The sequence below is a fragment of the Ahaetulla prasina genome, chromosome 3 (assembly GCF_028640845.1).
Source record: "Ahaetulla prasina isolate Xishuangbanna chromosome 3, ASM2864084v1, whole genome shotgun sequence".
Classification (NCBI taxonomy): Eukaryota; Metazoa; Chordata; class Lepidosauria; order Squamata; family Colubridae; genus Ahaetulla; species Ahaetulla prasina.
This window is the reverse complement of record NC_080541.1, coordinates 162,403,732-162,431,087: the sequence shown is the minus strand read 5'-3', so window position 1 is coordinate 162,431,087 and position 27,356 is coordinate 162,403,732. Positions and strand designations below refer to the sequence as shown.

General features: G+C 38.0%; 1 protein-coding gene across 2 annotated transcripts in view; it reads right to left on the bottom strand.

Annotated features, from left to right (window-relative positions):
* Nucleotides 1-27,356, bottom strand: part of JAK1 (Janus kinase 1) — a 71,304-nt gene that overhangs the window by 2,977 nt on the left and 40,971 nt on the right. The window contains exons 6-25 of one of the 2 annotated variants that reach the window (XM_058176947.1): nucleotides 25,614-25,764; nucleotides 24,955-25,118; nucleotides 21,824-22,160; nucleotides 20,343-20,522; nucleotides 18,424-18,581; nucleotides 15,751-15,874; nucleotides 13,552-13,717; nucleotides 12,421-12,527; nucleotides 11,027-11,167; nucleotides 9,818-9,905; nucleotides 9,240-9,367; nucleotides 8,237-8,372; nucleotides 7,517-7,668; nucleotides 6,913-7,063; nucleotides 6,063-6,157; nucleotides 5,183-5,375; nucleotides 4,651-4,775; nucleotides 3,498-3,670; nucleotides 1,674-1,791; nucleotides 1,179-1,289 (exon numbers count right to left, since the gene is read on the bottom strand). In XM_058176947.1, coding sequence (XP_058032930.1) covers nucleotides 1,179-1,289; nucleotides 1,674-1,791; nucleotides 3,498-3,670; nucleotides 4,651-4,775; nucleotides 5,183-5,375; nucleotides 6,063-6,157; nucleotides 6,913-7,063; nucleotides 7,517-7,668; nucleotides 8,237-8,372; nucleotides 9,240-9,367; nucleotides 9,818-9,905; nucleotides 11,027-11,167; nucleotides 12,421-12,527; nucleotides 13,552-13,717; nucleotides 15,751-15,874; nucleotides 18,424-18,581; nucleotides 20,343-20,522; nucleotides 21,824-22,160; nucleotides 24,955-25,118; nucleotides 25,614-25,764 — 2,998 coding nt within the window. Of the gene's footprint in view, nucleotides 1-1,178; nucleotides 1,290-1,673; nucleotides 1,792-3,497; nucleotides 3,671-4,650; nucleotides 4,776-5,182; nucleotides 5,376-6,062; nucleotides 6,158-6,912; nucleotides 7,064-7,516; nucleotides 7,669-8,236; nucleotides 8,373-9,239; nucleotides 9,368-9,817; nucleotides 9,906-11,026; nucleotides 11,168-12,420; nucleotides 12,528-13,551; nucleotides 13,742-15,750; nucleotides 15,875-18,423; nucleotides 18,582-20,342; nucleotides 20,523-21,823; nucleotides 22,161-24,954; nucleotides 25,119-25,613; nucleotides 25,765-27,356 lie in introns of both variants that reach the window. The other variant, XM_058176945.1, reaches the window with a different exon arrangement.

Genomic DNA, 27,356 nt, shown 5'->3' with positions numbered 1-27,356 from the left:
ACACCATTTCAGACAAACGGTTGTCCAATCTCTTTTTAAAAACCTCTGGGGTTCGAACACGCACAACTTCTGGAGGCATGATAGCCTAACATGATTTTTATTATCTTTTTAAATAAAGCAAGGTAGGAGAAATCACTATAGATCAATGGAAGAAAGGGCAGGAAACAATACCTATGCTAAAATCATCCAGCCTCAGATGGCTTTCATGTAAACACTTGTGGCCATGTGGCCTAATTCTTTGAGGCTGCTCTTTTGAACCAAGCCCCATTTAAGAATGTATAGTTGCTTTTAGATGTTGAATACAGAGAAATGATGAGTTGTTGTTTTTTAACAGGCACTTATGTACATCATGCACACTTTCTGGAGCCTTATCTGTTTAAGTTGAGTTAAGAAGGTTCTCAAGATAAACATAAATGGCACCCATAAAAGGCCAAATATGTCATTAGTAAGGCTGTAAAAAGTTGTAACTAAAACGTCCAATAAAATGGTTACAAAAAAATGTTTGGGGAATAATTATCAAACCTGGAATGCTCACATTTATTATAAAGAAGGTATTGTTTTTCTCTTCCCTATAAAGTAATGAGATCCTACTTATTTGTCATCCATGGATTTAAATATGGCATTCTAACCCCGCCCCGCAAGCCCTGGAGGCAAATCACAACTCAGCCAAAGTTCTGCAGAAATTCTTGGGAAAAGGAAGTAGATTATTTGTATAATTAAAGTGGAAAGGGGGACATTTACAGTGAGTCGACTCAATACTTTGATTACAGTGAGAGGAGCTGATCCAGCCTTACCTGTAACCAATTCAAATTTGAGCATGTGAGGGGTTTTCCCAGGGCAGGAAATTTCAGACAGCATATAAAGAGGGAGTATACCTATGCCTGAGAGAACCTTGCTAATTAGATTTAGATTTGTGTACATCTGTTATGGTTTAGTGCAGGGGTGTCCAAACTTGGCAACTTTAAGACTTGTGGACTTCCAACTCCCAGAATTCTTCAGCCAGCAAAGCAAAGCTGGCTGAGGAATTCTAGGAGTTGAAGTCCACAAGTCTTAAAGTTGCTAAGTTTGGACACCCCTGGTTTAGTGCTTAAAAGTGTTGTCATTTTGATGGCAGTTAAAAAACGCTTTACAAATCGGAGGCCCTTTTACAAAAGGAACCAAGAAAAAAACATGTTTACCTCTTCAGGACAGTTTTTAGGACAAGGCAAGCGCTTCCCCTCTGCTAATATGCGTACCAGCCGCGTGACTGTCATCTGGCCTTGCGTTGGGCCAATCATATTCAGGAATTCCTGTAGGTTACAAAAACAGACATTAAGCAGCATTCCTCCCGATGAAAGGTCTAATAAGATGGGCATTAATATTAGCAAAACTTTATGTTGATAACTTTGTGCGTGCTGTTCCTTCCCCCAATAAATTGAAAAATATAACCACAAAGACTAATTGGCTTAAAAGGTCTAGAACTGCGGACAGTTCAACCTTTTCAGTTCAAACATTTAAGAATGTATTTGGTAAGTAAAGTAAGATTTCCAGAAAAATGCCCTCAATATTTATGCCACCCCACTTTTTAAACAAATTATTGGAAATTCAGCATCTCAGAAACTGCCTGTAAGGAAGAATTCCCTGTGGGATCATGAGCATTACCCTAGGGGAAAAAATATTTCACTGCTACTTACTGCCATTGGACTACACTCAGAATCACAGTAAGTTAAAAGTTCATACAGGGTCACTCCAAAAGACCAGACGTCTGAAGCAATATAGAATTTGCTCTGTAATAGGCATTCAGGGGCATACCTGCAAACGTAGGAGATTTGTTTGTTATTATTATTTAACTGGTATTATTTAACATTGTTACCCAGCATTTACTCAATTAATACAGGGAAATGTTTAATTTTTGGGCTGTAGAGATAGTCATCACAATCCTAGAACAAAGGGTTGACGAACAAACACAAGTGTTATTGCATCAGTTGAAGAGAAAACAAAAAGGAAACTGAACTGAAAAATTGAAATGTTAAGCAATAGGTTACTGAAAATAAGCAACTGTTACAGCAGAAAAGGAAGGAATGTTTTTAGGAGATGAGACTAAGGGCCAAAACAATTCCTGCGCTTAGGCTAAAGTAGGTAGGCAATTCGATGCTCTCCCAACACCACTGGCACAACAATCGCTTTCAAAGTTGGTTTGTAGCCATTTGGGGGGGCCCAGATGCTTGCCTCCATCTAAACATTAATGCAGGGGTAGTCAACCTTTTTATACCTACCGCCCACATTTGTATCTGTTGGTAGTAAAATTTTCTAACCGCCAACCGGTTCGGGGGGAGATGTGTGAGCTATTCTGGGATGAGGCTGTTTTGTTTGCGGTTGCACTATAGTGCCATTTAGTTTCACTTACGAAACGTGAACTGAACTTATGCCCAGGCGATACAAATAGTATATTTTCAGAAATTTAAATTGTCACAGGGAATTATATGAAAACCTAATGAAAATGTTTTTAAATAATGCAATGAAATTTTTTTAAAAAGTTAATTAAATTTTTAAAAAAGGAAAGTGCTTCAGTATCGGACAAAACCCCTACTGCCCACCATGAAAGCTGGAACGCCCACTAGTGGGCGGTAGGGACCAGGTTGACTATCACTGCATTAATGGAAGCAAATACTATGCCTTTATTTGTACTTATGTTCATGTAACAGTAATCTTGAGATTCTAATAGATTATACAATACTCTTATTTTAGGTTAAACCCATATAATTAACTCAAATGATTTTAACCAATCATGTTTTCCAATTACAGGTAGTCTTTGACTTACAAGAGTTCATTTAGTAGCTGTTTAAACTTACATCATCACTGAAAAAGATGACTTATAACCGTTTTTCACACTTATAACCGTTGTAGCATCCCCATGGTCACATGATTGACATTTGAATGCTTGACAACTGACTCACATTTATGACACTTACAGTGTCCAGGATTCATGTAATCACGTTTTGTGACCTTCTGACAAGCAAAGTCAATGGGGAAACCAGATTCACTTAACAACTATGTTATTAACAGCTGCAGTGATTCATTTAACAAATGTGGTAAGAAAAGTCGTAAAATGGGGCAAAACTCACTTAACAAATTTCTCACTTAACAACATACATTTTGGACGCAATTGTGGTCGTAAGTTGAGGACTACCTGTATAATGGGGGATATTTTCCCTGCTTACTCTACCCAGCCTTTCCGGCTCTGCAAACCAACAGCTGCAGTTGTGGGGGTTGCACAAATGCAGCTTGCATGGCCCAGTTCCCAATGGGCTGCGGCATGGGGTTGGGGACCCCCTGCTCTACTCCATACTCAGGAACTTTTCAGTGATTGAATATCACGAAGGTATCACATTGGACCAGGAAGCCTAGGATTATACAACAGAATAGTCCACCGTGATACAGAAGAGGTTCATTCACTTTAGCCAACTCCTTTCTTGAAGGAAACATAATTGCTTAGGTTCCTACTGGCCATCTCTTACCAGAACACAGGGCTGTCTCGATCATCATTCACTTTGTAATATTCCTTATCCGTTTCAATGGTTTTGGTCAGTCCAAAGTCCCCAATCTTTACTCTCTGCTCATTCTCAACCAGAACGTTCCTCGCTGCTAAGTCTCGATGAACATACTGTCGAGATCCAAGATAATCCATTCCCTGAATGAAGAAACCAACATTTGAAGTCAATTTTATTTTCTTCTGGTCGCAGACCAACCCCTTAGAACAGTGGTTCTCAACCTTTTCTTCATCATGGATCCCCTTTAAATACCTTTTGTGGCCATGGCCACAAACCCCCAAGATTTAAGACTGAAATCATAACATTTCTTCAAGCCTTCATGGACCTCCTGTGACAAAAATCACAGCGCCCCCCCCCCACGGGTCTGCAGACCACAGGTTGAGAACCACTGACTGAGAACATTTTTTTTTTGGCTTTAAAGGGATTTTTTTAAACGGCCTATGCCCAATTCCTTTATTTTCATTAGGTGGACCGTTTAAAGAATCAATGTTTTATAGAAGTGAAAAAGTATATTGGTTAAAGAGAGCCTTGCTACGTATGCAAATGTTCTTTTAATGCAAGGGTGCATAACATGGAACTCCTCCCCTATCACAGAATGCCAAGTTTCTGCATAAAAGAAAGTTCTTGTGTTTTGTATAATAAAAGTACCATGCAGTGAAAAAAAGGGAGCAACGAAAAAGTAAAGGTCCAAAATCAGTATTCCGTATTTAGCCTATCACTAATGTGAAATATCTTGGGAAGTATGAGAAGTAAAAACTTTTCTGTGATAGCACCCCCACTCCCAATGACACAAATATTTCTCTCTCTAACTTTGCAGCCTCTTACTCTTGTGGGCCTTTAACAGTTGCTGGTTTTTCTCTAACCCAATCTTTTATTAATCTTAATGCTGCCTCCATATATGGGTTAATGTTGTATTGTCTTCGTGGTTCTTTAACTTGATTTATTTTTTAAAAGATTATACTTTAAATGGCCTCATGGGGGCTTACCCTAAAAGGGAAAATATGCTAAATAAATATTCTAGGAGAAAGTAAAGTGCTTTTTATGACTAATTATTTCAAACACCTACTAAATAAGTTAATTAGAAATTAAAGTGTCTTAGTGTCTGCTATTAAATATCTACCTTGCAGATCTGCACAGCATATTTCAGTTGTTGTTTCAGGAAGATTTTACTTTTGTTTCGAGGGAGATAGTCTTTCAGGCTCCCAGAAGGAAGAAATTCCATGATAAGCTTAATTCCGTTGCCACCTTATATTTAAAACACACACACAAATTATTTCAACCAAGTGTAGGAATACCACTGCCTATTTTAAATGTTCTTCTTGATGTTGTGTCATTTAGCTAATCAATCTACATTCTAAAACAGAATTCTGGAGCATAAAGGAAGGTTGATACTGGCATTTGATATAATCACAGTGGCAACTTAAGTTACAGATTTACAGTAATGACAATCATGGAGATTCTCATAATTTAACAGAATGTGAGTTTTGCAATGATGCAGGTACAATTTATTGAAAATAATTTATTTTAACTGAGCCACTGCTTAATTGAGTTGGAAGGAGGATTTTCTCTCATCAACAGTTAGGTCATCCTCTAATTTGGAAAAGAAACGTTTTATAAAAGTAAAAGCAAATAAAATAATTTCTAGACATTACCATCTTCGGTGCAGATTCCTTTGTATTTCACAATGTTTTCATGATAAAGGTTCCTTAGAATTTCAATTTCCTTCTTAAGATCAGCAATATGATTCCCGCCACAATCAGGTTTCAGTGACTTTACAGCTACTTGTTCTCCTGTGTTATCACCTTCAGGGTCATACCTGCAGAGTTCAACTTTACCAAAATGGCCCTGGTTTCACAAGAGAAAATAAATACTGATTTGGAATATATTTTATGCCCGTCTATTCAAGATAGTTACAAGTTATTATGACAATAGTCCATAAATAGCCTTTGTTATTTAAAATAGTCATGTAAAAATTACCCCCATACATTTTTACTCCATGTGGATGTCGTAACACACCCAATTCTTTTAGGTTTTCCATCTAATAAATCCTCCTGGAGATTTCATACCGTGGTTTATTGTCACAAAACTGCTTTGCAATAGAACCGTTTCCTTACTTACCAATAAGAGATGGTAAAACGTTCAGAGAATTTTGAGCCCTCCACACCCATCTCTAATAATATTCTTCTTTGCTCTCACAAGCCTTCACAAGAACTACCTATATTATTTATAATCACATTTGTCACAGGGAATGTTCCATACTTGGCCCACTCATAAAGATGTAGACAAGACATTTCCAAACAAGATTGATTCTATTATAAAAGACTTTATGGAAGTACTAGGAGCACACGATGGCATACTAATCATAATAAAAGAAAAATGTAGCTTTATTTTTTCAAACACCTGTTACAAGCTCAAAGGGAGAGAATATCCTTGTTTCATATTACTGCTCACAAACTATTAGCTTTAATAATCAATACTTAATAATAATAATAATAATAATAATAATAATAATAATAATAATAATAATAATACCTCTCCTAAATCACGGATCCGCTTCAAGAAACGCTTTTCAAATATTGTAGGATCAATCTCTGCATTAGGCTTCTTCTCTGAGACAATATCAGGATCTGATGACACAGAGAAATGTGTCTACATAATTACTCTGATTTTAAAAATTACTCTATATTATCCCATACGCTGCTTGCTGTTAAGATGTACCACATTTATTTTACTGGCTCCTCTTAATACTCCCAGCCAACTATAGCTGCCCTTTTTTCTCATGTGATGGAAAACTGTTTTCAGAAAGAAGGCAGAGGAAAACGAGATGGGCCAGTGATCAGAAGCCACCAGTTCCTATCTGGCCTGGTAGGTTAAACTTTGTGTTCTTTCTCCAGAACTAACAGTCCAATTTGTTGCAGCAAGGCAGCAGAATCACAATAAAGTTAACAGATAAGACCTATTAAGTGTAATTGTAGTAGATACATTTCAATGTTTCAAGCACTGGCAAATGAGAGTAACAAAGGGAGTTATGTATTCAGGCAAAGCATACTGGATGTGTTTACTTTGCATTTCTGCAAGTTGCTTCCAGATTGTTAAAATGTAGGATTTTATTCCATTTTTGTTGGATGTAGGATTTTACTCCATTATCTCCATGGAGATAAAATCCAAGTCATGATATTACTAACCCTTAATATATGGAACTATTATACTTGCTGACCTGCAGTACTTTCTCTGGTTCTAAAGAACTCTACCAATAAGGATTTTATTTGTTTCTTTGAATTCTGAGATGACATTTGCACATTTAGCTTTGTTGCAGAATACTACTGAGCCCAGGAGGTATTATTTGCCCATCTTTATTGGGCGGAGAAGGAAGAGTCCTTACTTTGCTCTTCTAGTTTATTGATATCCCGCATAATTGCTCTAAAGAACGGCCTCTGACTGGGGTCATAGTGCATGCACTGCTTCATCAGGTCAGCCAGCTCCTTGCATGATGGGGCTGGAAGTATGAAGTGACCTTCATAAAATCTCTCCTTCTGCAAAAATGAAATGAAAGCAATGTCATTATTCATGGAATTAGGAAATAAACCTCTCAATAATATTGCACAAAATGTATCTACAGGTAATGTTTTCTGAAGCTTAACTCCTATCACAGAATTGAAGAATTTTTTCAGACCCCCATTGTAATTCCGATTACCCATAAATGACTGAATAAAGTTCCCTTCTAAAATTGCCAGCGAATACTCATTTTTCAATATTAGTGAATAGTATGAATGACATAGATATTGGATGCATTAACTAACGCTGTGAGATTGTAAAATCTATTACACTCTAGGAAAAGTTCTCTTCTCCGCTTGTGTTGCCAATTTTCGGTGGGAGAACTAAAAGGTACTTCCACACACTAAAGACAAACAGGAAAAGAGTTTCTTCTAACTTTGGTAGCAAGTCACCAAGAAAAGAATGCCTGCTTGACTTTCCCAGAACCTCACCTCTGCTAAGGTTTTGTCTTTAAGTGGCACTTCTCCATTGTAGCAAATTTCCCATAAAGTGGTCCCAAAACTCCATTTATCTGCGGCCACACTTAAATTTTTGGAATCTTCTACACATTCTGGAGCCAGCCAAGGAATGCGCTCCACACATTCTGAAAAGAAAGAGTGAGAGAAAATTTGGAATGAATTGTTATGAAGTGGTATTTTGCCTACCACAAACTTGATGCACCTGAACACTGGAGGGCCTTGCTCTGGCATGAGGCCAGGCCCTCCCCTCAGCTATCCTTGAAGGCTGATATAGGAAGGGACAAAACCCCTGTGACTCTGGGCACACAGAAACAACAGAGCATGTACTTCTCCGGTGCCAGTATTACAGAGACATTCGTACAAGCCACATCTTACCAGTACTGCATAAATATCCAAAGGGCTTAGCAGAATTCTATTCCTTTTGCTACTGTCAAATACCAACCCTACTGTAATGCACAATTATAAAATCTATTAAAAGTTCACTGAATTCCACTTGTCCTGCCAATTTAGAGCAGGTTGCTAGAAAATTCCGCCCACTTTCCCCAGTTGGAACATAATTCAACTAGTGTCAGTGAGGAATGATAAAAATTAGCTAAGGTAAAGGCTGAACCAGTTAGCACTGACATTTTATTTATTTCAATAAAATTAGAGGGTGTTTTTCTTTAGTAACTCCATATGTACAAGTAGTTTTACCTTGTCTAGATAGCACTGTAACTGGAATTCCTGGATCACTTAGCTTTATGAAAGGTCCATATTCATTTCCGATTCCTTCTCTTGCTAACAGTATATTTTTTGTGCACACATTCCCATGTACCAAGTTTTTGTCCTCCTGCATTTCAGAGAGATTAATCAATGTTTCAACTGCATGTTAAATACTATCAGACAGCATGAAAAGGTGCTGAAAGAAACAGGTTCACAAAAATTAATGGCCTGGATCCTACGAGAAGTTATCTAACTAAAATTCGAAAAAGGAATGTTTCCTATTTTCTTTTTTCCACTCCTGATGATTTCAATGATTTCAAGCCTCTATTGAAAGACTTCGGGAGAATCAAAAGTGACAGTAAGGAGTAGGCAAAAAGATATATGAAGCTACCTTTCTCACAACTTTCTTAAATTTATTTTAGGATCCAAGCAAACATGGTCCAACACCAGAAACACCAAACTGCACTATGAATTAAAAAAAATGGATTTGCAAAAGATACTAAAGATTTATATTCTATTTTTGAAGTCAAGCCAGTTCTTCTGCGGCCAAAATTCCTACATTCATGCAATGTCTCCAACATTTGCAGACATGTTAAAATTTCCATCTTGACATTTCTAGACAAGAACTGAGCATGTTCAATGAACCTAGAATGTTGGTTAAATATGGCAGGGCAAGAACAAGAATGGAGGGGGACAGAATACCTTCAAATCTGGGGGGGGGGGGAACCAGGCAAAATTTGATCACCTTGTTTTTGTATCTACATTAAACAATGCAGATAATTTAGTTACAGAGTTCAAGGAATTTTGGCCAAAATCACAATAATTTAAAGCAAATTTAAAGCAAACATTATAAGCACACAATTTACTACTTCATGACATGCTAAATGTAAGTTGGTAAAACCTGAAAAGGCTTGCTTAGCAGTTGTGAATAGGTAATATGTGATACAAAACCAGGAGTCAGAATAGCTATTGGTAGATGATATTTAGGACTTACCAGGTAGCTCAAGGCACTTGCCAACTGTTTTGCTACTTTGAATTTCCAAGGTGTTGTAAGAACATCACTCCTACGGTGCATAAAAAGATCCAGAGGTCCAAACTCAACCAATTCTTCCACCATAATGTCTACAGCCACAAGAAAAAATATATATAAATTGGACTAAAATAGATAAAAAATAGAGTTCATGTCATTCAGTCTTCAGTGCATTTTGGTTAGGGAGAGAAATCACATGAAAGTGAACCTTCAGGAAACTTTCGTTCTAAAATATATGACTCGGTACGTAAATATTTTTCTGTTTAAATATTTGGGAAAGATGAGTAGGAAATTTCAAGGCAGAAATAGGACTGTTGTCAATAGGTTGACTTGATCCCAAGACTAAGTGGGGATTCCAATACCACCTATGTCTTTTGGAGACCCCCTTGCCTCCACAAACCCGAGTGGGCTCCAGATACTAATCACTGGGAAGGGTCGAAATTAAATTGAGGACCTCTTGCAGTCATAAATGATCACTGTTCCATATACCTAATTAAGTCATTATTTCTGCTTGAAAAGTTGTATTCGGAAAGTTTACTTACTTTCTATGTCACGTACACAAACTCCATGAAGTAGGACAATGTGCTTATGGGATATCTGCCTCATCATACTGGCTGTCTCAAAAAATGCCTGTTAAAACACATACACATTTCAGGGGTGACATCAATGAAATTGAAAGAACAATCCAAAAAGATTTACCATCTCCCCAAATACCTTTCTCAATGCCTACTAACGATTTGGGAATGCTCATATTTAACTATTGTAAGAAGAGACAGCTCCGTCTATAATACTAAAAGGTAGGATTCCTAGCACAAAGGTATCTAATGGAAGAGGAACATTTTGTTCTGCACTGATATATATTCAGAAGCACTGAAACAGTCTCACAAATTATGGATAGCTGTGCAATCCCACAAAAAGTCACAGCAACAGGTGTTCCATGTCTGACTCTCTCCCCCGTCTTCTGAGTCACCTTTTCCTCTTCAGATCTGGCCAACTAGCTGCACAACTCAACCGAATATATGGTTACATATGTCAAGGACAAAATGCTTGAAACAGTTTTCAGTTCATATTTATTGTTGTGACCCAGGCCCAAGTGGGTAGTAGGAAACTCAGTAAGTGAAAAAAACAGACAAACTTTATTCGAACAGTTCAACTAAATTAAAACAAATTCCTCCCAACACAAATGCCTCAGTCCTATCGCAAAACTTGGTCCAATGAGGCAAACTGCCAAAGGCATTTCTTGGCAAACATTCAGAAATCACCGAAACAAAAATAAATGCAGAAAGACGAAGCTACCAATGTTGTTTTCCGGCAAAGCCCAAACGCTATTGCTGGTCTGTTTAAGCCTTAGGGAAGGGGCCAATCATCTCTTGGCCCTACTCCTGAGACATCCTCTTTGCTTGAGCTGCTCTTGCCTTCTGGCAGCTCTTCTCATGTGTGCATTAGGAACAGTCCCCTCCCCTATCAGCCTCTGAAGGTTCTGGAGTCCGCATATCACTCCCCAATGGCCCTGGCCCCACCTCAGCCTCTGACGCAGAGTCCTCATCTGGGCCTTCCCCAGCCTCCAGGACTGGCCCATGCTCTTCCTCAGTCTTATCATTGTCCGACTCCGTTGCCAGCTCTGCAGGCTGCTGGTGGACCACAACATGTATAGCTTTTTTGTTTCAAACCCAACATTAAAGCTATCATAAAAAAGAGAACCATCGGTAATATCAGTCATATTTTTATATAGTAACCTTAGAGAAACCTACCAGGGAAATGTCTCTGTGGCTTGGATCCAAAACTTTCAGCAGAACTTTAATCTGTGTGTCTCCCTGATAACTTTCATCGTCCTTATAGCTAAGAATTCCAGAGTAAATCTGTGTTCTTGTTCCTCTGCCAAGATGTTCACCCTAAAATACAAGATAAACCCAAAAATTGCAATTTGTATCAAATATGCATGTTTATTTTTGACTGCTAGTCCTGCAAAGAGGCTGGGGGGGGGGTGTAACCGTATTTTTCAGAGTATAAGACGTACCTTAGTTTTTGGGGAGGAAAATAAGAAAAAGGCTGATTGGCAGGTAGATTGGCCTCCATCAGCTGTTCCCAGAGGTAATTTTAGCAACAAGTTCCTTGGTTGTGAGCTCTGTTCCTTGCCCTTTTTTTTTGATTTTTTTCCCTGCTGTTTCAGAAACTTTTTTCTGCCTCTGAAAGCCTCAGAAGCAGAGCTTCAGAAAAAAAGCCTCTGAAGCTGTTTCGGCCTTCTTTTCTGAAGCTCTGTTTGGGTGCTTTTTTTCTGAAGCTCTGTTTGGGGCTTTTTTCCTAAGCTCCTTTAAGCTCCGTTTGGGGCTTTTTTTCTGAAGCTCCATTTCTGATGCTTTTTTCAGCCTCTGAAACCTCTGTTTGAGAAGCTGGGCGGGGCCACATTCAGAGTATAAGACACACCCTTTTTCACCCTCTTTCTTGGGGGGAAAAGGTGCGTCTTATACTACAAAAAATACAGTAAACACTTGTTTTGCAGTTTCATTGTAAGAGACAGTAAATTACAGTATTCTTTGGTAAACAGAACAACAGAAACGGTCAGATGGCTTTAAATTTAATTGAACTGACTGTGCTAGACAAAATTAGATATTATATTTAATGAACAGCTACCTCCATATTTATGGGACTTTAAAGCCAATAGTCATTGTCTTTTTTTGCTGCCAATTAATTTGGTCAAAAATATTTACGATAACCGTTACACCAACTCTGGGAAATTTCTGAAGCATGAACAAGCCAAAAAGACAATGACAGGTTGGCATTACCAAGAAGACATAAGCAGTTAATTGTAACAGAAACTGAAAGCTACAAAACTCCTTCTCCTGATAGTGCTAGAAAAGGTTATTGGGAAGACAGGATTGATTTTAAATAACATTAAACTATGGTTTAACATATCTCCAGATCATCCCTATATATCTGTACATAGCAAGAACGTGTATCTCACAGTGTATACTTTTTGATATGAATTCAATATTTTCCGTTTTTGTTTTGCCGCAAAACAAACTTTCATAATTAGTATGAGTAGATTATGCAATGAGTTTTGCTAGATGTTCTTCTTCTTGCCTCGCTGCAAGTCTTCGTGAAAAAATGCATTTGTAACATTTTAAAAGATTTCGTAATCACTTACTTGCTTTATTACTTCTTTAAGTATTCGATGAAAACTCAGTTGACCTAAAGGACAAACTGGCTGCCACTCTTGGGACTTTTTGGTAGCTACTAGCAAATTGGAAATTTCTAGAAAGAAAAAGAAAATCTCATACATATATTTGAAAGAGATTGCCATCCAGATTTATTGCAGAACAAAATAATCCTTAATAATTCTTAATAATCCTTCAAATGATTGCCAGCATTGGATATTTTCAAGTAAAGAAATACCAATGTATCTTAGGATCAAATGTATTCCACAGAAGATAGATGTTGAATTTGATTTTTATTACAAAAATCATCTTTCAGTTACAAATTTTAGTAAATAGTTTGATATAAGTTACTGTCTCCTTCAGCGCAACTTCATTTTTAAGGCAGTTGTCGAATTAGTGCATTAAATGACATGCCCAAAACAAATCTACATGAATTTAAATGTACAGTTGCTAACCAGAACACTTCTACTATAGAATAGTTTGTTTTTATTGAAATATTTCAGACAGAAGATTCACTTCATTCAACTGCACTCATACAAGCCTTTATTGTTCTGCTGAATGTATACTCCATCCGTCTCTAAACAATACCAGAATGGCTGTTTAGCTTTACTGAACACAATGTAATATATGTGTGGCTGAGCTGTTGTGTTTTTCCTAAGAATATCTCCTAAAACTTGTGATGTCTAGAAGTATTTGAACTGTACTGGGATCATTATTCTGTCTGTTAATATAAAATTAACATGCTAATTAATATTAAGGCACCAGAGTTTAGGCACTTGTTGCATTTTTTGGGATTATTAGCTCCAGCTGCAAAACAAATATTTAATTAATTAATTTTATGCCATGCTTCTGATCTACAGGATGATTACCTATTTATAACATGTAATTCCTCTTTTCTATATTAAGTACATTCTTATCCTAACCTTTAGCTCTGAACAAACCTCAATTATTTTAAAGAGGACAAATTTAATTGGGACTGAAGAACCTCAGTGTAAGAATATAAAGGCATCTATTATTTATAATATCTATATAATTGCAAAATATAGGATCCAGATGAAACAATATATTTTGGTGAAAAAAATGTTAATATGAATACATAAAGCTAACTTAAAAAACACTACCTCTTGGTTTTGGCTGAACGCATCTTTTGAGAGTGAAGACTATCTCATCCGTTCTCAGGATCTGCCCTTTTAAGTGGTCCATCAACTCTTTAAGTGATGGAAAGAACTTATCAGATCCATGCAGGAGACATCCATCCTTCTTCATTTCTATCTGGAAGTTCTTATACTGTTTGGGAAGATTCATTGAGTGCTTTGGAGAATGAAGGAAAAGTAAAATAAAAGAAACCACTAAGTGAATTCAGGAAACACGTAGATTTATGTTTGCGTCTGAAGAGAATGTAGGGAATGAAATAAAATCCCACTTGAGAACTGATCCAGCAAACATTTGCAGTACCATCTGGTGAAATCATACTGACCATATACTAGAAACCTTGATAAAACTCAAAAAAATGTGTTACGGCAGCTTAGACGTAGACAAGACAAGTTAATGTAGTCCAACAGATATTATGCGATGCCTATGTTTGCCTCAAATCACATTTTGCCCTTTGAATCCCGCTAATTACACAAATGTGTTTTCTGTAATCAAATATCAAGCCCATCAATAGTTTTAATATAAATCATAAATTAAGATTCCAGATTACTATGGATATCAGGAAATATATGATTCGTTAGTGGAAACTGCTTGTTGGGACATACTTCTTTGCTATGACATTGGTTGCTAGTCTATTTCTAGACCAATTCAACATGCTGGTTTTGGCTTAAGTAACTAGATACTTTCACCCTTGGGTGTGTGAATCACCCTATGATTCACCCAAACATATAATGAGGTGTGTGGTATTTTTATTCTGCATTTTTTTTCAAAAAATTCATTATATGGAATATTCATTATATATGGAATAAGTTTTTTTACTTGTCATTTTAGTTTGTATTTATATGTATTTTTAATTGCCTGTGAACCGCCCTGAGTCCCTAGGGAGATAGGGCGGTATATAAATGTGAAAAATAAATAAAATAAATAAATAAATAAATAAATATAGCACTTTTTTTTCTAAAACTGTTTTATTGCAACCTGCCCACAGAGCTTTATTCAACTAGCTACCAAACCTCCAATTAATATATTAGCAATATATGCTTTCACTCCAGTAAGAACAAATTAAAATGGACAGCTAACATCAAAAACATCATCAAGAAAGGACAACAAAGAATGTTCTTTCTGCGCCAACTCAGTAAGCTCAAACTGCCCAAGGAGCTGCTGATTCAATTCTACAGAGGAATTATTGAGTCTGTCATCTGCATCTCTATAACTGTCTGGTTTGGTTCTGCAACCCAACAAGAAAGACACAGACTTCAGAGATAATTAGAACTGCAGAAAAAATAATTGCTACCAATCTGCCTTCCATTGAGGACCTGTATACTGCACGAATCAAGAAGAGGGCCGTGAAAATATTTACAGATCCCTCACATCCAGGACATAAACTGTTTCAACTCCTACCCTCAAAACGACGCTATAGAGCACTGCACACCAGAACAACACAAGAACAGTTTTTTCCTGAAGGCCATCACTCTGCTAAACAAATAATTCCCTCAACACTGTCAAACTATTTACTAAATCTGCAACTACTATTAATCTTCTCATAGTTCCCATCACCAATCTCTTTCCACTTATGACTGTATGACTGTAACTTTGTTGCTGGCAATCCTTATGATTTATATTGATATATTGACCATCATTTGTGTTGTAAATGTTGTACCTTGATGAACGTATCTTTTATGTACACTGAGAGCATATGCACCAAGACAAGTTCCTTGTGTGTCCAATCACACTTGGCCAATAAAAAATTCTATTCTATTCTATTCTAAAGAACAAATTAAATAGGATTAGCATTGGCAATCCCTGTCAATATTTATACCCCAATGGATAAATAAGTAACAGAGCTTAAAATCTGTTTAAAATTGCCAGTTGCCACCATAGAAACTGACAGGAAGCTCAGCTATTCCATGTTTGCTAAGAAAGAAATTTCACACTCTTTTTTTTTTAACCATTAATAGCAAGAGTATCATTTTTCAAGCCAATTCTTCAAAAGTTATATTGCCTAGATCAGGTGTCTCCAACCTTGGTCCCTTTAAGACTTGTGGACTTCAAAGCTGGCTGAGGAACTCTGGGAGTTGAAGTCCACAAGTCTTAAAGGGACCAAGGTTGGAGACACCTGGCCTAGATCGAAGGTATTTAAAGAGAAAATTACTGGACTCCCATCATACCTCAGAATATTCCGTACATATCACAGTCAAAAGAATGTTGTTGAAGTCTGTACAGCTCCATCTCAATACGTACGTCCCTTCTTCATTGCCTTCCTGTTTCAGCTTATTAATAGCATATTCTGTGCTGAAAGATGTTTGAGAAAAGTGATTAAAGCTTACTAAATGTGGACAACTGACCATTCCCTTCAAAGCACGCCTCTTTCTCTGGTTCTGCCAGATGTTAGAGCACCACACTGGAGGTGGTTGATTTAAGAGTTAATCCCACCTCCCCCCCCATGCATTCAGCTGCCCCCTCCCCATCCTATGATCATGGTTTACTTTGATGGCATTGTCATTTTATTGGGTTAGGAACATTTATATATTTAAATAAATAAATATTTATATTATTTTATTGTTTTTATGCTGTAAGCTGCCCAGAGTCACTTCATAGTGAGATGGCCGACAAATAAATTTAATAATAACAAATCTTTAAACTATTCTTTGTTGTTAGAAATGTAATGGCAGGGGCCATAATATATTTGAAACGTTGAGAATTTGTTACACGTTATAAAATGGTTTTTCCCTAGCCAAATGAGCAGAGTAGTTCAGTTTTCATGAACCCAAAAATTGAGAGGCTCAAGAGGGAAGCTAAAATAAAAATAATAATAATTTTTTTTTAAAAAATCAAGTATTTTACAAGCTATAAATGACTGGTTACAAAAAATATTGTTTTAAGACCAGTTTCTGAAGGGAGATAGCTGTTTCAGGGGGAAAAAACAATTTCTGCCCCTTAGTTTCTGACTGAACTTAATTAAAAATCACAATACCTGCTTCTGAAGCTTTATAATACTGAGAACAGACATTGGGCGGGGGGGGGGGGGAATGGCAAACTACTGTATAGACGGCTCCACTGAAAGTGGAGCCAACGATCATGGTGGAATGAAGAGGCAAAGAAAAGACTTGAGATCACCCAAAAGTGTTTCAGACAGTTGCTCCTCACAAGGAGATTACAAGATAGTAGTCTCCAGCTCTTGGAGTTGAGGAATTAACCATCATTGCTTGAACTACAGTCAGTGCCTTTCAAAAGGACACTGGGTTCACATACTTTCTTTTCTAATTGCTTTTGGAAATTGTTTGTAAACTGCTTTCTAGCTATTAAGAAGCTTTGGATCCACAGGTTTTACAGCATCAGGTGAGTTTCTTTCAATCTTTAGCAAAATAACTTTTAAATACAAGTTTACGGACTTAAAAATCTTTTTGAATAAACAGTAAATAAACAGCCTTATGCACGGTCACTCACGCTCTTTTTACCTCTCGCTTGGGATTATTGCAATGCTCTCTACATGGAGCTCCCCTTGAAGTGCACCCGGAGGCTTCAGTTAGTTCAGAATGCAGCTGCGCGGGTGATTGAGGGAGCCACATGTGGCTCCCATGTAACACCGCTCCTGCACAGACTGCACTGGCTACCTGTGGTCTTTCGGATGCGCTTTAAGGTTCTAGTTACCACCTTTAAAGCGCTCCATGGCTTAGGGCCCGGGTACTTACGGGACTGCCTGCTGTTACCATATGCCTCCCACCGACCCGTACGCTCACACAGAGAGAGGGTCTTCTCAGGGTGCCATCCGCCAAGCAATGTCAGCTGGCGGCCCCCAGGGGAAGGGCCTTCTCTGTGGGGGCTCCTACACTTTGGAATGAACTTCCCCCTGGCTTGCGTCAATTACCTGACCTTCGGACCTTCCACCGTGAGCTGAAAACGTACTTATTTATTCAAGCGGGACTGGCTTAAATTTTTAAATATTACTTTTAACTGGGGTTACTATTTTATGAATTTTAAGGGTTTTAAATTTAATTATTTTAAATTTTGGCCATCTATAGAATATGTTTTTTAACTTCCTGTTTTAATTGTATATTGTAGTTTTTTAAAATTGGCTCTACACCGCCCTGAGTCCTTCGGGAGAAGGGCGGTATAAAAATCTAATAAATTAATTAAAGTAAATAAAATAAATAAAAGGACTATTAAAATTTGATTTCAAAAAGTTGAAAATGGATTTAGGATCCATGTGGATTTGAATTAAGATTTTTGGGATTAATTCGGTAGAATCCTTCTGGTGGGAAAATGCTCTTGTGATCAATTCTCTTTTTAAAAAACACACAATAGGATGAGATCTTTAAGGCTGGAGACTAGAGAGAATGAGGAGGAATTAAAGATTATAATTAAATGGAAAAATACTTAAATTTGACTAACACTGAATGGAGCAAAATATTTTAACTGTGACTGCTTCTATAGACAGTGTTTAGAAAATATTATGGAAGGAAAGCATGTTTTACCAGAGAAGAGTAAGACTGATCTGAAAGTAGTTTTAAAAATGATATCCAACAAGAATGCTATAAAAAATGATGCTATACTGGATATACAAAAACAATGGCTGCCTTAGTAATTAAAAGTGAGATACAAATAACAAGCCAAAAGAGTGAGCAGGATAACTTTCTCTAATATATGCACAAAAGAGACTTGTTAATGCTGTGAATCATTTTGTGAGAAGGGCTAAAGAAAAAATAAAATCAAGTTCAAGGACATTTTTTGAAGAGACTAAAGTTAAGGATTGTTGAAAGTAAAAGGAAGGAATATAAAGTTGATTTATCTAATCAAGATTACTGTACATACATGCACATATATATTGTTTATTAACTAACCAAATTGGGCCATGGCAGCCATTTTTAATATTGTGTTCTATCAGAGGTGGTGCAATATCTGTGCAAAGAAAGTGATGGGCATCAGCAGTCAACCTGAAGTATCCATCCACCAACGCAGAAAACGATGAAGCTTCTTCACATGAAGACAGTTTAAATTCCTAGAGTTTAAAAAAAAAAAGTCTGAAGAGTTCTTCCACTTCAGGTAAGACACAATAACCAACTATTACAACTCCACCTTCGGGGATGGTCAAAAACATTGGGCTGCTGAAACGAAGAGGGAGGCATGCTCTACCTAAGTACACAAATTAACCTAGAATAGCAGTTAAATCTACACCGTGGCTGACAATGAGGTACAGGTAAACCTCGAGGTAGAACCACAATTGACCCAAAAATTATGTGGCCAAGTGAAACATTTGTTGAGTTAGTTTGCCCCATTTTACAACCTTTCTTGCCACAGTTGTCAAGTGAATCATTGCATTTGTTAAGTTAGTAACATGGTTGTTAAGTGAATCTGGATTCCTCATTGACTCTGCTTGTCAGAAGATTGTAAAAGCTGATCACCTGACCCTGGGACACTGCAGCCGTCATAAAAATAAACCAATTGCCAAGCAACTGAATGTTGATCATACGACCATAAGTTTCACACTTATGCAATGGTGTGAAAATCATAAGTCACATTTTTCAGCGCCATTGTAACTTTGAATGGTCACTAAATGAACTGTGTTGTAAGTCGAGGACTACTTGTTCTCTAAAACAGTATTTCTCAACTTAAGGAACTTTAAGATGATTCCCCATGATGTTGGGGAATCCTGGAAGTTGAAGTCCACTCATCTTGTTGCTAAACACTGCTCTAAGGGCAGGGATTTAACTTCAGTTTACTAAATGTACATCTTTTAACTTCTAAAAACTTGGGAAAAAATACAATATAAGCAAGAAAACAGGAATGACATCTTATCTATATTGTGCTGAGATGATAGGTGTGCCCTCTCTTCTAACTTTATCTGTTTCTAAGTATATTTGTCTTTTCTTAAGTGTACTGTCAAATGCAGGTTACCAATGCAGGTGTGTTGGCTTTTTGTGTGTAAATTACCGCTTATGAAAATTTCAGTATTTTTGCCTGGAATCAGTAATGGAATGTGTGGATAACTTGCAAGATTCTATTAATGAATCTTTAGACAATAAATAGAATTCATCTAGTCATATTGTTGTAAATGTTGTACCTTGATGAACGTATCTTTTCTTTTATGTACACTGAGAGCATATGCACCAAGACAAATTCCTTGTGTGTCCAATCACACTTGGCCAATAAAATTCTATTCTATTCTATTCTATTCTATATTTCCTGTTTGGTTTATCTGGGAGAGCTGACATCAATCTTGCAAATCTGAAAGTATAAACTCCTGACTGCCGCTTTTGACTACTGTACTTAATCCATTAGGTCTTTCCTAGGTTTCTTTCTCTGTCAGTTAAGCCATTGGGGGCTCCTGCCTCTCTAGTTGATTGTTTCCTAGGCAGCATCTTTTCCCCTCATTCACCAAAGTCATTCCAACATTCCATTAGAGAATCTCATGAGACCCATAAAGTACAATGAAATCTCATAAGAAATTCCATTTATTCCACACATACTTTTTGCTGCAGGTAACGAGGTGCTAGGGAAACCTCAAACTCAAATGAATGTTGAACCCTAGTCAACCTTATTATTATTAAAGTTGTTATAAAATAGAAGTTGCCAAGAAGCTTAGCCCACATATATAAATTAAGCAAAATGCTGATATACACAAAAAGAACATCTCTTCTTTCAACACACAGTATAATAAACAGTAGATTCTGTTAGTGATTGAGGCTACAAAATCAAGGGGATGCTACTTTGGGGCATGGTTAACTCTGATAGCATATAAGTAGCTTTATCAGACGCTTACCATCCTCTTGTTATCTTGTTTATAGATGCAGACTGTAGATTCCTTGATCACAAGATGAGTTATTTCAGGAAAGTAAGAAAAACTGATCCATTCCTCCCTTTTGTTTTTTTCTTCATTTTTCTCAGCTTTGTCAGATTTTTTTTTCTTAATTTTCGGTTTTTCTTTTTCACTCTGTGTAATCTGATGAATAACATCATACACCCTGAATAATTTGATTCAGCTCATGTCCAGTATCTTCTCCAATCTTTCTCTCTCTCTCTCTCTTTCTCACACACACTCATAAACACACAGGCGGAAGTTCTATATTAAAAACTCAGATTCAGTTATTTGCAGTACTTGCTAGATTAGTTATTGTCACACTATTGTAAAACACTGGAAAACTAAAAGCACATTTAATTATATCAGTAGAATCTAACCAATGCAAAGCATTATGAAGCATCCTTCAATAAGGATAAAATTGTATCACCTTATATAAATAAAGATAATGTTTTCCTAAAAAAAACTCCCTTGGTTATACAAATGTAATTTTGGACTGAAAAATTGAATAAGGATGGCTAAAATACTTTTATTCCTCAGATCAAATACCTGCGTTTCCAGTTAATACATGCATGCATATATTTATGTTAAATTTATCTCCTGTCTTTCCTTCAGGAGTTCAAGGTAGCATACAATTTCTTTCTCCCATTTTTTTCTAATATAACAATTTTCCTGGAAAATGGGTTAGATACCCTATGAGATTTTGTGAACAAAGGGGAACTTCAGGTTTGAATCCAATACTTTATCCACTACATCACATTGGCTCACATACAAACAACCCCTTCGCCCCCACACACAATGCCGACAGTCTTTTTCTATTTTATATCTCTATAACATGCGGCCAGGCACGTTAATATAACAGGCAGCTGGTCTTTGGTGAGCATGCACACCAGAAACCAAAAGATTAGGTGACCCACATGCATGCACATGCCGGAAACAGGAAGCTCAGCTTCCCAGCACGTACATATACACCAGGGAACTGCTCTTCCGGTTTCCAGCGCTCCCGCACATGCGCGCACTCCCATTTCGGCACTCAGTGCTGAAAAGGTTCACCAACACTGCCTTACAGAATTTTCAGCCAGAAACATGTCTTCCCTTTGTGTAATTTGCTATATTCCTGCTCTCAACATAATTTCTGCTGACTTTGAAAGAACCAGATTAAGTAGTATTACCCAAGTTGAAACTTCTACCAGTAGCTTTGACTTCTGTTGACTTCATGGATGTGTCCATGTAGTGTTTTGGCAACAATATAGAACTAATTTCTATATTGGGGGGGGGGTTTTTAGGATATTTTTTTACATTGTACAATCTACCTACAGGTCTGAGATTTCCTCAATTTTCATATTCTCATAATATTTTCATACTTTTTTATAAAACACAAAAACTATTCTATTCAAATGACTCTAGCTAAACTTACTAGTAAACAAACAACTTGAGATACTCACATCTGGTTTACGTCGCCATTGGATTCCAAGATTGCCTGTTACCATAACTTCATAGCATCGCATTTTTTCAGAAGCATCCAAGTTAAAGTTCTCATTTTCTGATGAAATTAGCAGTGAGGGTGTCTCAAATGTTTCGGCTCCATAATTCTTTGTCAGTGTCTCCATTGTTGCTAAGTATTTCACTTTCAGATCATGTGGAGAAACACTGCTGTCAGAAATGGTCTTGTTGTTAAATTCCTTGAGAAAGTCCCTGAAAACATTATTAATTCGTATTCTCGTTAAGATGTTCTTTTGTCTAATTTTCTTGTTCAGTGTTTCCGGAATATACCGCTTATAGCTGAAATGAGATAGAACACAAAAACATACGCATTTATTTTCAATAGTCTGATATAAATTACAACAGGTATATTTCATTTAGAAATAAACACAGAAAGAAAAAAATCAAAAACATTCTTGAAAATGTAGACTGCGATACATACATGGATAATATGCGACTCCTCTATTAAGATTTCTTTCTCTGACAAAACGCAACTTCTCTTACATAGGCATTATAAGTGACTATTTAATGTTTAAAATTCTAAAAGTCGTCAGGGAATATTTTGCAGCAAAAAAGCAGTACTAAATAAACTACATAACATCATGATGGAAAATGCCTTATTTTAGTTGCTGCTCCAGTAAAACCAGTGTTTACTTTTTGGAAACAGCATCAACCAATTATATCAACTGCAATTAAAAGTCCCTCTGGACAACAATTTGAATCGCCAACTTTTCTCTTTTTTTTTTTCCTCCCATAAAGGCACCAATGCCAGATGAGTGCTAGTAACAACCCATAGCAATGTGCTTGTGAAATAGGTTATAGGTACCATATCTGGATCTTCTTTGAACTATGGGCTGGTACTATAGAGATCAGCAGTGATTGTGGAAAGACAATCGTCTTCAGACTGATCTCCTGGGTGGCCAAAAAAGGAAGGCATACTTGGTGGTGTGTGATGTACTGAAAGTCACCTGAGATTGTCACGAGTCACTTGGAAAGCCAGTGAAAGAGTGGCAGCAATGCTTGTGTTGGACTAAGGGCTAGAGATATGCTAATCAGCTGCTGAATAGCCAGCGGTAGTGTCAACAGAGATGGTAACATAGCTTAACTTGGTTGTGACTGCAAAAGTATATTCAGCAAATGCAGATCTCCCAGCAGAGTGGCAACAGAGCTAGTGATTCAGAGACGCCTGATTTGGTGCTTTGGAACATGTGAGCATCACTGAATGGTTGCAAGAGCAGGATCACTTAACTTTGAGTGAAGAAGTAGACCTGCCAACAATTAAGGAGGTAGTAATCCAACTCAAGAAGCCATTGCTGAATCTGATGGTGCCAGTTTTCATACTGCCCTTCAACTTTCCCTTTCTTACCTGATCAAGCTGTAACTTCAAAGATAAGCAGCATCAGCCCCAGTTGCTCCTGCCACTCAGCTGACCTCCACTTTCTTTTCCCTCGCCCAAGTGGGCATTCCCTTCCTTTCCTTTTGCAAGCCAGCCAGCCAGCATCCCATTGGAAAATGGCTATCTTCCCCAGGTCTCACAAGAATGGGAAGATAGCCATAATACTTTCGTGTTATTTCAAAAGCAGAAGGGAAGGGAAGCCCGTTTGCACTTCTTTCAGATGACCAAGATTCTGGTCCCAATTGTGATTGTATGTAAATAGTAAAAACTGGGCATGTGTCTTTCAGTCACAGTTCACACATCTAGGGATGGGACTGTCATGGTCAGAGGAGCCACTACCTTTAGCAATCCTAGAAGCCATGAAAGCATTTTTCCGTGTACAAGAAAATCAGTCAACTCTCTCTGTTTTGCCTTACACATTCCCCACCCCCAACAAACTAGGCCAGGGCAGGGGTGAAATCTAAAAATTTTCTCTACCGGTTCTGTGGGCGTGGCTTAATTGGTGGGCGTGGCTTGGTGGTCAGATGGCTGGGTGGGCGTGGCCAATAACAATAAATAATAAAAATAATAAACAAAGTATAAAAAAACAAAAAGAGGTACCAAAAACCAACTTTCACACTTTATACACACACAACACAACACAACACAACACAACTGACTCACACACAATGTAAAAGCAGCTGCAGTTCACACTTCACATAGCCACAAAAAGCTCAAAAACCAACTTTCACACTTTACACAACACAATTCACACACACACACACACAAAATACCACATACAGCTTTCTGAGATTTTGTGTGTTTGTGTAGTTAGAGTGAAAGACTACAGAAACACACCAAATCTCAGAAAGCTGCACAAATATTTTATTTTATTATTAAGGTTTGTGGACTTCAATTCCCAGAGTTCCTCAGCCAGGAAAGCCAGCCAGCATTAATCATTCAGTGATGAAATAGATTAGCTAAATTAGATTAGTTCTGTCTGGTGCTGAAAATGAAACTGGGGCTTTCCGGCAGGGAAAAAAGCCATGAGGTTGATCAGTAATCAGGTAAGTGTCTTAGACTCTTTTAAAAGGAGTTTTTCTACATGTTTTCTACAGAAAACATGTTTTTTAAGGTTCTGCTAATGAGGAACTCAGATGAGATCCCCAGAGTAGCCTTTAATTTTTTTTTAAGTTTAAAGGCTCTGCCGATCTCAGCTGAGGGGCGGGATCCTCAAAGGCTTTTTTTTTTACTTTTAAAGGCATGCTGAAGCAAAACCTTCTTTTAAAAGTAAAAAAAACAACCCTCTGCTGATGGTGCGGTTCAGCAGAGGCAGGGGGCAGGGCCAGGGATTTTTGCTACCGGTCCTCTGAACCAGCAGCCGCCATCGCTACCGGATCGTGCGAGCCGGTCTGATCCGGGAGCATTTCACCCCTGGGCCAGGAGTCTCCAACCTTGGCAACTTTACGACTTGTGGACCTCAACTCCCAGAATTCCTCAGCCAGCATGCGCTGGCTGAGGAATTCTGGGAGTTGAGGTCCACAAGTCGTAGAGTTGCCAAGGTTGGAGACCCCTGAACTAGGCCATTTGTGCATTAGAAACTGTGGAAGCAATCTTTCCACAGTTCACCCCCATTTTTCCCAAACGGTGCTCCATAATTCACCCCCATGTTTACCAACTGGTCGGAAGAAATACAGCACGCAAATAATTCAGACTCACCTGATATCTCGGGGAAGTTCTGGTAACCTCAGGTTTTTTTTAATTGCATAGTGGGATATTGCAAGCACAGCCATACCCAAACATTCATTTTCAATTTCATGTGATTCTTGCTCATTCTTAGCTTCCCGAAGAGGTGCAAGACCTTTTACCAAGTCATTTTGACCCTAGATCGGATAGTGAGATAAATCGATTTTTAGCAATAAATGGTTATTTCACTTCATTCACGGAATACCCAAAAACAAAGCCTTCCACATAAGAGTCAATCAACATATTAAAATGCAGAAGAGTATTGAGATAGTGCCACAGAATAATACCTCAGTGAAAAAGTATTATTCAAGAGAGTTTTCAACACAATGCATTTTTGTTTTTTATCTTATTAAGGACTACTGTTCTGTAAATATGCACTTATAGTACTACTAACTAGGCAATAGAAAAACAACACTGATGAATATTTGGGGCAGCATTCACAATGTATTTCTTTTACAAATATTGATCTTCAATTAGAGTTTATACATATCTTTTTAAAAAAAATAATCATAATCATCCATATTCCATCTGAAAGAAATACCGGTAACAATGGTTCCTGAAGAGAATGAAATGTAACTACTACTATAATACTGTACGTAAAATGAGACGGAATTCTTTTATAAAGTACTTGCCTGAGCAAAGAGATATTCTAATGAATTTGCATCAAGAAGAGGTGTTCCTTCTTGTACTGATCTCTTTTCGTAAGAATTCTTCTTCTTTGGAGAATGCCTCCAGACAGATGGCTCATTCTCAGTTGTTCCATGCCAATTAGTAAAGTAAAACCTTGAGCAAATAATTATAAAGATTTAAATTAGATACAATATGCACAAATGGACTTTACATAACTAGACAACAAGAAACCAGAAATTCCAACCATTTTTCAAACATGTAATTTATTGCTATTTTTTTCCCCAAATCTACTCAGTCATATCCACTAAGAATAGCAAGGCCAAGAACTATTAGCCCTTACCGGGTCCTTTCAAGCTTCACAACAAGAGTATTTTTGCCTAGTTAACAAGGTGAGGCTCACAGCTTTTCTAACACAGGATTTCCCATTTGATATATGTCCTTCCCAGCAACTCCTTCCCGGAGATAGTGCTGATCAGAGTAAAAGTCACACAAGGATTAATTTGGCAGTAAATGCAATAGAGTGGCCCAAAGTAAACCATCATACACAGCTGTTTTGGAACATACTTTGTTCAGCACATATTTAATCTTTCAAGTAAAGTGGGACTTGTTTTAAAATTTTGTACTAAAGTACCATTTCTTATCAGATTTCTTTTCAGGTACTGAAAAAATTAGGATTTCATTGGTGATGTACTGCTGGAGAAAAAAATTCTACTGAGACCTATTGCTTTCAAATGCCTATACGCATGATGATGAACCTATGGAACACATGCCACAGGTGGCATGCAGCACCCTCTCTGGGTCGCCCCAAGCACATGCCTCCCACTGGCCAGATGGACGGGTCTCTGCCGCGCATGTGCAGGGGGCGGGGTGCATGAAGGGGGGCTGTGCGCACATGTGCAGGGGCATGCAGGGGCCACAAGTGCATGCACAGGGGTGGGGCACATGTGTGGGGGCTGTGCACGCATTGCATTTGGGGGGGTTTGGGCACTTTATTTATTTATTTATTTATTTATTATTTAGATTTTTATACCGCCCTTCTCCCAAAGGACTCAGGGCAGTTTACAGCCAAAGAAAACAACGATACAAAAATTAAAACCAGCTATAAAAGACTAATTTAAATTGGCCGAAAATTCTAAAAATCCAAAAACCCCTTTAAAAACTCTTTAAAACTATTAGGCCAGTCCTGCGCGATTAAATAAAAGAGTCTTCAGCTCACGGCGGAAAGTCCGGAGGTCAGGAAGCTGGCGCATCCCTGGAGGTAGCTCGTTCCAGAGGGCTGGAGCCCCCACAGAGAAGGCCCTTCCCCTGGGGGTTGCCAGCCAACATTGTCTGGCCGACGGCACCCTGAGGAGACCCTCTCTGTGAGGGCGCACTGGTCAATGGGAGGCCACCAGTAGCAGCAGGCGGTCCCGTAAGTATCCCGGTCCTAAGCCATGGAGCGCTTTGAAGGTAGTAACCAAAACCTAACACCTTGAATTGAACCCGGAAGGCAACCGGAAGCCAGTGCAGCCTGTGCAGGATGGGTGTCATATGGGAGCCACGAGTAGCTCCCACTATCACCCGCGCGGCTGCATTCTGGACCAGTTGGAGCCTCCGGGTACCCTTCAAGGGGAGCCCCATGTAGAGAGCGTTGCAGTAGTCCAGGCGAGAAGTAACGAGGGCATGAGTGACCGTGCATAGGGAATCCCGGTCCAAGAAGGGACGCAACTTGGACCGGGATTCACACATGCTTTGGGCACTCGGTC